Source organism: Felis catus, chromosome A3, assembly GCF_018350175.1.
Source record: "Felis catus isolate Fca126 chromosome A3, F.catus_Fca126_mat1.0, whole genome shotgun sequence".
NCBI lineage: Eukaryota > Metazoa > Chordata > Mammalia > Carnivora > Felidae > Felis > Felis catus.
The window spans coordinates 1256961-1267247 of record NC_058370.1 but is presented as its reverse complement, the minus strand read 5'-3'; the positions used below and the strand labels follow the sequence as shown (position 1 = coordinate 1267247).

The following is a 10287-nucleotide window of genomic DNA, read 5'->3' as shown; positions in this document are numbered from 1 at the left end:
TCGACTTTTAGATCTTTACTGACGTGAGGGTGTGCCCCAGGTTCACCCAGGCTCCTGCTGCCACGGGAGGAGTGGCAGGCGAGGCGACAGGGGGCAAGATCAAACGGGTGCCCCCATCTGGGAGGCAGTAGGGGGCCGGCTCTCCTCCAGAACGCCCGTCGCCCAGCCAGGGCCCTCTGCAGGCCTGCCCGCTGCCGAGTGCTCCTCGGGAGAGGAGAGGGTGCGGTGGTGGTGACCACACTGGCTGCAGCCCAGGGCACAGGGCTGCTTCTCCGGTTTTGCCAAATGCCTCCCTTCGTCCATCATTAGAAGCAGAGATGCCTACTTACCCCACCGCCCTTTGGAGGGTTGTTGTTAGGTTTGTAATTCGCAAAGCAGATGGAAACAGGCAACTAGGTGGGTGGGCGGGTGGGGTGTGCCGTCCCACCTCCAGAGGGGTGTCGATCGGGCTCAGCAGGGGCATCGGCACCCACGCCCTCTAAAGTGCCAGGGCAATGGGTCTCCGGGGTGTGTTGCAGGGAAAACAAGCCTGGTTGGCTTTATGCGGGCATCCCTGAGTGCTCTTGGTGGGTCTCCAGCCTCAGCCTCTGTGGCTAGGCTCAGACCACCCGTACAGAAACAGTGGACCAACCCAGGGACAGGGGCATCTGCAAGGTCGTGTGCCAGCAGGTTTCTGACATGAGACCAAAACCAGGGCTTGTATCCAGGTGTGTCAGCAGCAGGGATGCCGGGGAAGGTGAAGGTGTGGGAAGCACACCCCTGTCCCCCCCGCCCCCCACACCCGGACACATCATGGGACAAAACTTAGTTTTAATAAGCCATCTGAAAGCTGACTCCTTAACCCCGGAACTACAAAAGTAGTGCTTTTACTCCTAAATCTGGTACCCTACACTATTCATTTTTTTTAAATGAAGACTCTCTTATGGTCTGAATCCATCAAGACAGAATTTTCACTCCTGCTAAGCAGAAACTACGTGGGAGTTAACAGGCCATGGTTCTTAAGTAGGGCTGGTCCAGAAAGAGACTTGGCAAATACAGGGCAAGAGTATGTACCACCCTCAGCCCACTGCCACCACCACCACACACACACACGCGCGTGCGCGCGCGCACACACACACACACACACACGCCTCCGTCTAAGTCTGACTCCCTGAGACCCGTACGAAGCCACGGGGCTTAGCACACGTTTCAGGTGAAAGGAGAGTGCTGTCCGTCTTCGTCCAGGCGCTCAGAGCAGCACGGCCCTGCACACCCTCAGCCGGGCTGCGCTCCCATGGCTGGGTGGCGTCGGCGCGTCCTCCGTCACGGCGGACCTGCGACAAGAGCTACAAACGGTTCAAATTCAAACAAACGGTGACCAGTTTCTAGAAAATACTTTTATTGATTTCGAAGGAGAAAGAGCGATACATGGACTCAAGATCACGCGTGACTTTGAGGACAGTGTGAGCACAGCCACCGATTCACACCACACACACAGGAAAACCGAGGAGTGCTTACCTGACAATCCTTCAACCCAGAGTTCCCAGCTAATTTAGAAAGCAGTGAAAACGAATACAGGAGCCGGCACCACGGCTTTACTCCAGGCAGACAGCCCTCGCCACTCAGCACCCGGGCAGGCGGTGTCCCTGCCGTCTACGGTGTGCGCCTCTTAGAAGCCCAAGGTCACCCAACAGGCGTCCCAGGCGCGAACCCGTGCCCTGGTTTCACTCGGGAGTGACGGGGCGCCCTGGCCTGGGTCCAGTCCTGTCGGGGTCACAGGGCACACACAAGACGAATGTCCAGCGTGCCCGGTCTTCCTTCCGTGTACAAGGCCTTGAGACGTGGAGAGCATCTGAGACCCACGTCCCCAGGGGAGAAGAGCCCTGTCAGCTCAGCTCGAGGCCACTTACATTAACGTCCCAAGTGGGAGACAGTCTGCTGGCTGAGGGAGACTCAGGCTTCCCAGGTGTCTTCTGAGATCACACTGTCAGGTGGTTAGAATGACACCGTGTGACAGAACATGACAACCTGGCATTTCTGGGGGACGAGTCACACAAATACGCACGGACGGAAACGTCCTCAGGAGCCGAGCGTGCTCTGGCCGTGCTCTGAAATGCCGCGTGGACACTCGGTGTGTGGGCTGAGGGCGGACCGGGTGTGGACACGCTCTCCGTAGGTCCGGTCAGGAGCGTGGAGCTGCGAAAACACGCAGCACTGGCCAAGGGACAGGCTCACATAGAGTCCCTGGGTCAGGACGTGGTTTAAGCACCCTCTGGTGCGAACAGCCAGGGTCTGGGGAGAATCCCACGTCACCGAAACCTACCGGGCTCCCGAGTGCGGGAGGCGAGGGCACCTGTGATTTTCTACGGGAATAAAAGGACTTTCCACAAAGGGAGCTCCGGGAAGAGCGCTGGTCGCTCCTGTGGCACCCTCCCTACCTCCACCCTAAGCTCCTCTTCACACCCTCCCCCTGCTCACACAGCAGGCCCCTCACCCACACTGGTGGCTCCCCCGAGCCGCGGCCCTGCGTCCCGCCGAGGCCTGCGCTTTGTGCCCTGCTCCCTAGCGGGAGCATTTACTGGGTGTGTGACCTCAGGCCAGGGACAGCCGTGGGCAGGGCCGCGGCGGGAGTCAAGGGCGCCCCCGCCAGGCTGGGGGCGGTGCTGGCCGGACGGCAGGCTGTTCCGCTGAGGGACATCACTGCCGCCCTCCGACCAGCCTGTGCCGCGGAGGCCACTTCTGTGACCCAGGAGAAACGTTCCCGCGCCCAGCCCTGCAGATGCGTGCACACGGGACACACACACCAGGACCCACACCCAGGCTTCCAAGCACACGCGCACACACACGCACACACCCACCACGAGGCCGGGACACGCGAGCATCCGCACCCAGAGAGCGCCAAGTCATGTTACGAACACACGAGGCAGGTCAGGTAGATGACCCGGCCTGGGGCCAAGGCCGTTTCGCTGGGGAAGCGGACCACATACGCACAGATATCAATGGTAGGCAATGGCATCAGGAGAATAAAAAACATATGCTGAATGAGGTTAGGTCGAGAAGCCCTTAAAACACAGCTCTTTCAGGGGGCTCTTCGGGTGGTGCTGTAGTTTTGGGAGGGCGGGTGGCCGATCCCCAAGTGTGTCGGGGTGCTCAGCGGGTCGGGCGAGAGGCCCCACCCCGATCGCCCCGCTTGTGCCCGTGCCGCCCCGGAATGTCCCGTGGGGCCCCGGCCTCTCCACCAGCTGGGTTGCACCCACTGCGACTCCAATGGAGGGTCTCCTCTCCCATCCGCTGCAAGGAACCCGTGCCCGCCTAGCCACGGAGCCCAGCTCCCCACACCCCTGCCCAGGCAGAGCCCCCACACAGGCCCCGTCCTGCTCATCCCACAGCAGAGTCTCAGGGAGGCTCATGCTCTGCGGACCCTGCAGCGGGGACAGCTTACTCTTGTTCAGAGGGAGGCTGGGCATCCTCCCCCCCCCCCGCCCCCGCCCGCCCAGCTCTGCGGACACCTGTGTCTGTGTCAGCCAGGATCCCTACGCTTCCGCCACATTCTCCACACGAGCTCCTACACTGGCGACTGACCGGAGGTTCTCCACGGGGCCCGAGAGACCAGTTTCTTCGTCTTCGCCTCCAGGAGCACAGGACGGCGATCCAGGGAGCAGGCCAGCACACTTCACACAGCCGCTCGCCGAGAACCTCCACCAAGGTTCTTGCCGCCACCCGTCGGGTGTCGTCTCTTCCCCCCACGGAGTGTGGGGGGGGACACCCTAAAGTACTTGGTTTTCATGTATTTGGCAGTGAGGTAACTCAATGCAGCGTGCCAGCAGACACGTGGCCCCGCGGTCACAGACACCCACTGCTACCGTCTGGGGCCTGCTTCTGACACGTAGGGACCTGGGCCGTGCGTGTGGCGTGGGAGGCACGCTCTGGCCGAAGCAGCCCTGCGGGGCCCCGCTACGGTCTAGGTGGGGAGGGTCCGGCGCGTGGCTGTGGCGGGAGCGCCTGCCAGGACCGGTGACGGGGCCAAGGGTACGGAGGTGCCAGGTCCAGGCGGCGCCAGCAATGGCCCGGCGCTCGGCCGCTGCCTCTGGAACAAAGCACCTCAAAAAGAGCCCACCGTGCGTCAGACACGGTGCCCTGCGGGCGTTCTCAATCCTTTGGGGACTTCACGGCCGAGGAGACACTTCAATGTGGGCGCCTTCTGCCAAGTGTGCGGCTAGTCACGTGCCCCTCCCAGACCGGGTGCCCCTCGGAATCGCCCTCAACCCCTTGACAAGTCTGAATCGTTGGGTGTTTTGCTTAAGACTAATTTGCAAGTAATCCTCCAAAAGCAGAACTTTGTAAGGAACGGACAGACAGAGCTGCTCTCCTGCGTCTCCTGGGAGGCAGGAGAGGAACCTGCCTGGCGCGTGCGCAGCTCTGAGCTGTCGGTGAAGCGCAAGCACCCGCGAGCCCACGTCAATGGTTACCTTCCTCTGCGGCTCTTCTGCGCTTCCATGGACCCGAGGCCATGACAGGGGTTTTCCCCTCTGCGAGCCACTCGCTAAGACAGCTCATGCCAACGGTGAGGGTATTTCTGGTGCACCCCGCCATCCCCAGGACCCCAGAGGCCAAGTCCTATAGCTCAGCACGGCTTCATCTGCATTCAGCGCTCTTGCTGCTACAAAGCCTGTGAGCAGCTCGGGAGGACGTGGCGTTGGCGGGAAAGGGACGTGTGGGATCAGGTGTCACCACTCAGAAAACCGGCGCTTACCTGGTCCCTCAAAGGGCAAGAGTTTGGATGGAATAGGGTCCTTGGCGCTCAGCGGGATCAGGTAGAGGTCCTTGACGTGCCTGCTGTTATTAGCTACGACACCGAAGCGGCCACGGCTGCTAAAATAGGAGTAGAGAGAGATATAGGCCACCTCCTCTTCCTCGGTCGCGGGGTGGAAGCGGATGAGACACAGCTCCTGCGGCACAAACAGGACGAGAGCACGTTGGCCTGCGGTTCCCAGAGAAGGCGTCTGCGCTCAGCCCGCACCTGAACCTCACCAGCAGTCTCACAGGAGAGGGACAAGAGCTCCCCGGACTTGGTTCCCACGGCCCTGCCGGCCCGCACGTTGGGACAAGTGCTAGGGACAACACGGTGTCCAGTATCAGGCTGCTGGACTCCAACCCTGGTCTCGGCAGGAATCTCAAGATCACGCCTATTTGTAGCCCCGTGTCCTCGAAACAGCCCCTCACGTGGTGTTCTCGCACCGACACATCATCTGCTGTGAGGACAGTGGTCCCGATCACCCGGCCGTGTGATCTACATGAGAGCCAGGAAGGCTCGAGGAGCCCAGAAGGTCTGAGCCCCGTGTGGAGCCTGAGGAGGAAGGCAGCCCTTTCCCCTGCACGCGGCCCAGCAGCAGCCGCGTCTCGGGGGCTCACGGCACCCAGGCCCCCCCAGAGTCCAGGCCTCGAGCCCCAGCAGGGTCACCATAAAGCACCCGCCGGCTTCCTCGGTCACAGAAACGAGGAGACACGGCGCCTGTATTTCTAACACCGACCAGCACGCATTATTAAAATTACTTGTAATAAAACTGCCATCGCTGTCTCACCCAAACACACGCTGTCATCCAGCCACAAACATAGTTTTAAACATTTACCTGGCAACGCTAATAACTTACAGGCTGACATTTCAAGTCCTGACCCATCAAGATAAAAAGCGAAAGAGAAAGTTACATTTGAACACACACCTTCCTCCACAGGTGCAGAGATTAGACTAAAGCAGGTACCTTAGACACAGAAGATTTGAGCTTGCCGACATAATCCCAGACCGTCCTGGGCGCGATCCTTCCGCCAATGTGAATCGTGTCTGGCAGGTCCTAGACAAAACATACTCGGAGTAAATGACCGGTAAACCCACGGCACCCGGAGACACCGATGCGGTAATTTCGAGGCATCCAACTACCTGAGACTCGGGAACAACCATTCCAAAGGAAACGGTCATAACAGTATTAGATGGTGCTTGGTTATCATCCAGGATTATGAGTCACCAAACATAAACGTGCTACGATGGCCTCCAGCCAAACAGGATTACGTTTTGCAAAACTCTTAGGTCATCTTTCGGGAACGTATGCGTACGGCAACGAGATACGATCCAGAACGACTTACTAGGCTACTTGCGGAGGTCGCACACCCTAGCGCTGTTCGCCCTAAGTCTGTAAAAGCAGAGCTGTTGTGCGTGTTACCGCACACCAACACTCACACGTGCCCGACCTCGCCTTCAGCTGGGAGCGCACGCCCTGGGTAAACGCCCTCACTGCACAAAGGGGGGAAGACGATGGCGGCTTCATCGTCGATGTCGGGACGCCCGACTGCTCATCTCAGTGCCTGCCACCGTCCAAACTGCTTAACCTGCTGACTCGTGACAGCGGGCTCTCCCGTGCCTCCCGTGCTTATGCGTCCGGACACGCTGCTGGAAGGCCGCCACCCTGGAGTCTACGTGGGGTCAGGGCGTCTACAGAAGACGCATGCACGTACGCCTGTGCGCACACGCTCGCTCTCTCGCTCTCCCTCTCCCGGTTCTAACCTCGCTGAGATAGTCACAGCACCCTGAGACGGGATACGCCTTAGTGACAAATTTTGCTACACTCTGCATGTTAATGAATCCTTTCCAAATGGTGCTGAGTCGAGACAAAAAGAGGGTCGTATCTCCTTCCGGAGGGGACCTTGACTCGGAGAGGCTGTAAAACAAAATCAGAGAAGAGAGATAAATCTTTCTTTCTGCACAAAACTTTTCCAAGTATTGGGGCGCCTGCGTGGCACAGTCGGTTAAGCGTCCGACTTCAGCCAGGTCACGATCTCACGGTCCGTGAGTTCGAGCCCCGCGTCAGGCTCTGGGCTGATGGCTCAGAGCCTGGAGCCTGTTTCCGATTCTGTGTCTCCCTCTCTCTCTGCCCCTCCCCCGTTCATGCTCTGTCTCTCTCTGTCCCAAAAATAAGCAAACGTTGAAAAAAAAAAAAAAAAAACTTTTCCAAGTATGGACACCTTCGGCAATTATTAACAGCAAGAGCAAACTCCTGCACGTTTTGGTAGTTTTTTTCAAATCAAGTACTTTTAACTGTGACGCATTCTGGTCAAGAAAAAATAAAATGAAGAGGCGACAAACCCGAATGACCACAAGATCACGTTTCGGGTTTTAAGAGCCGCAGGTTTAGAACAGCGAGCAGGCAGCCTATAAGCAGGCCTCCTACTGCCCGTGCAAAGCACCCAAGCATGGCCGTATTCTACGCACAGCGGACTGAGCTGAGCGCTGGGATCCCTCCCCTCTGCTCCTTCTGTTAACCCACAGGGAATGCAACTCATGGCTTGTCCAGACTCCACGTGTAGAGCGCACCTGACGCGCGGTGACGGTGGCACCGGCAGGAGGTATCTGGGCTCGGGGGACGAGGACGGCTTCGCCAGTATGGACTTGGGCACTGTCACCGAGGTCACGGCAGGCTTCAGGACCTCCTGTCGGGATTCCACTGGGTGGGCGCCGTCAGGGCGGGCTGCTGCAGGGGCCGTGACTGTGCACGACCCGCCTGGCGCGGTCCTGGGGTCTCGGCCAGACACCGTGACCGTGGTGAGCACTGGGCCCCCGCAGGTGGCCGGGCAGGAGGGGCCTTCCAGGGCAGAAGGCTCAGGGTGGCCGTCTCCCGGCGGCACAGGGAAATACTTTCTCTCCAAGTGTGCGTGCGAAGCAGCACCGTCCAGGTCTGGCTCGGAGGCGCTTTCGGGCAGAGCTTCTGGAACCGCGTCATCAGCCGAGCCAAGAACTGGCTCAGAAGGAGCGGTCTCATACTTGGATCTCGACTCTTCCTTCTTAGAAGTGGACAGCTTTTGCTTTTTTGGAGCCGGTTCATCTTCCGATGACGGAACCTGACCTGAAGAACACGGGGAAGGCCTTCATGAGGAATCCCACGCACTGGAGGGCACAGCTTGCCCACGAGTAGATGGTTTCTTACGAGAAAGAAAAAGCCGTGAAGGTAGAGGCAGACACTACAACTTCAGAAAACCGCCCCAGTCCTCTAACTTGTCTCACGTGGGTCGGGTACGAGTGCCATTAGGAGGACAGCGACTTCAAACAACAGCCAGTGAAGTCTCAGCTCCGAGGTTTCACGCCCCAAGCCGCGCTCACCTGTACAAATTTTACAGTTCAGGTCGAACAGATGCGCCCGGTGCTGACTCGTGGTGTCTTTCAACATACTGCTGAAGATGTCAAGGAGGGGCGCGGCGCTCTGCTCGGGGACGGCTCGCACCGACTCCTGCTGCTCCTGCAGGGCGACGAGCGGACGCCTGAGCCCTTCCTGCCCATCCCGCGGCCCCGGCACGGGACGGCGCGTGTGACGAAGGGCCGCCGGCACCGTGCCGGGCGATTCGGACACCGAAGCCCCTGGGGACGGAGGACTTTTACCCGACCCTCGCAAACCCCGGGAGCCCCAAACGCTTACGTCTGAATCGGACACGGGTGGCGAGTCCTCCATGTTGGGCACAGCGTCCCGTTTAACGGTGGTCTGTTTACTGTCACCGTGCTGCTTATTTCTGGACTCCATCGCCTGACACGAAAGGGACACAGAGCCTGAAGCCCTGCTCTGGAGGGCTCGCTCGTGCCTCGCCCAGCAGCCGCCCCCGGAGACCCAGGCCACCGGCGCCGAGCCCCCTCACCGGCTGGCACTCACAGGCTTTGTCGGCCGCTCCCTCCACGTGGACAGCTCTTTGGACACGAGTTCTTCTGGCTTCATCCTCACGAGTTTTGCCAAAGAGATCTCCTCACGCAGAACACGATGGAAGAGGCCCTGTAAACAAACACCCTTCGTTCACTCGTTTAAAAACACTTTGGCGTCCGCTTCTGAGACACTAGGGAGAATACGAGAAAAACCCAGCAGCGCGAGAACTTTCGCCAGAGGCCCGGCGGCAACGGGACGAAGGACTGAGCGCAGCAGGGGACCTGACCTCACCCGGCTCCCCAGCGGCCCACGAGGGTAAATGCCACGCTGTCCCCGACGGGCAGTGCCAGGTAGTGGCCCCTGGGGCCATGCCGCACTGACCGCTACAAAGACCTCACGGAAAACAAAACCAACTCGAGAAGGTACGGGGTGGCTCGGTCGGTCGAGTGTCTGTCCGACTCTCGATGTCGGTTCAGGTCGTGATCTCATGGTTCATGAGATCGAGCCCCGCAATGGGCTCCGCGCTCACGGCACCAAGCCCTACTGGGGATTCTCTCTCTCCCCACCCCCCTGTCCCCTGTCCACTCATGCTCTCTCTCAAAGTAAATACATAAACTTTAAAAAGAAAGCTAAAAAAAAAAAAAAAAAAGGTACCAGATTAGGAGTAAAGGTGGGAATCACCACCCCCCCATAGTGTTACTACAGTGTGATGGGAGGTGAGAGTATGGGAGTCTGTTCCTGAACATCTGGAGAGAAGGCCAGAAGACGGTGAGCCTCAGAGGGCAGGAGGTGGGGGAGACCACACCAGGCGAGTGGCCAATGCTTTCTGAGTGACTCCCGTTTCAACCTCACTGCGAGACACTGCCCCCCACGGCTGCCATCAGGACTCTGCCCCACTCCCCGAGCGAGAACAGCACCTGTCCAGGGGGGAGCGCTGCAGGGCGTGCTTAGGACCCGTTACTGCTCAAGGACACCCAGATCAGCCGGCTGACTCAACTGATGGAACAGTAACAAGGCAGAGAAAGTTGTCTGAAGCTCAAAGATGGAGACACCCGTATCTCTAAGATACAAAGAATCTCAATATTACTCCGGAGCCAATGGAACAATAGAAACCATACAGCCACGTGTAGAGAACAATCTGGTGAAACGAGGACGGACTTCAGAGAACCAGCAAGAACCCCTGACTCCGACCCCAGGTTAGGCAGGGGAGGGAAGGACAAACGGGAATTCTCTATACCAACAAGGCGTGTCCTTCCGACTTCGACGGAAAGGACAGCTCTTCAGCGTGCTGTGTCTAGCTTTTCACTATGAAGTGTGGCTAAAAGAACCTGGAAAGCCAGAACGTTCCCACTCGGGTCATCTGCACACACCTGATTTTTGGGATCCTTGAGGTTGAACATGATGCTGCGGTATTTACTCTTGTAGCGATTGTCTGTAACTTGGAACAAGTTAAACAGCTCTTTCTCAATATGGAGGGCAATTTTTCCTACTTCGTTTTCCGTCATGATTAGGTCATCACTGTCGTTGACTCTAGGAACAGGAAGAGAAGAGCTGCGTAAATCCCACCTGTGCCTGGTCTCGAAGGGTGGAAATGTGAAAACGACCAGGCCAAACCCACTTCGACAGCGAGAAA

At 58.5% G+C, this 10287-nt stretch overlaps 1 protein-coding gene across 7 annotated transcripts in view; it reads right to left on the bottom strand.

Moving 5' to 3' along the window:
• The window catches only part of DIDO1 (death inducer-obliterator 1), a 51207-nt gene that overhangs the window by 7095 nt on the left and 33825 nt on the right, over nucleotides 1–10287 (bottom strand). For 6 of the 7 annotated variants that reach the window (XM_023251015.2, XM_023251014.2, XM_023251012.2 and 3 more), the window contains 8 exons: nucleotides 10025–10184; nucleotides 8667–8783; nucleotides 8439–8543; nucleotides 8126–8261; nucleotides 7343–7871; nucleotides 6536–6689; nucleotides 5739–5828; nucleotides 4733–4928 (listed from right to left, as the gene is read on the bottom strand). In XM_023251015.2, the coding sequence (XP_023106783.2) occupies nucleotides 4733–4928; nucleotides 5739–5828; nucleotides 6536–6689; nucleotides 7343–7871; nucleotides 8126–8261; nucleotides 8439–8543; nucleotides 8667–8783; nucleotides 10025–10184 (1487 nt within the window). Of the gene's footprint in view, nucleotides 1–3467; nucleotides 4929–5738; nucleotides 5829–6535; nucleotides 6690–7342; nucleotides 7872–8125; nucleotides 8262–8438; nucleotides 8544–8666; nucleotides 8784–10024; nucleotides 10185–10287 lie in introns of those variants that run through there. The other variant, XM_045053398.1, reaches the window with a different exon arrangement.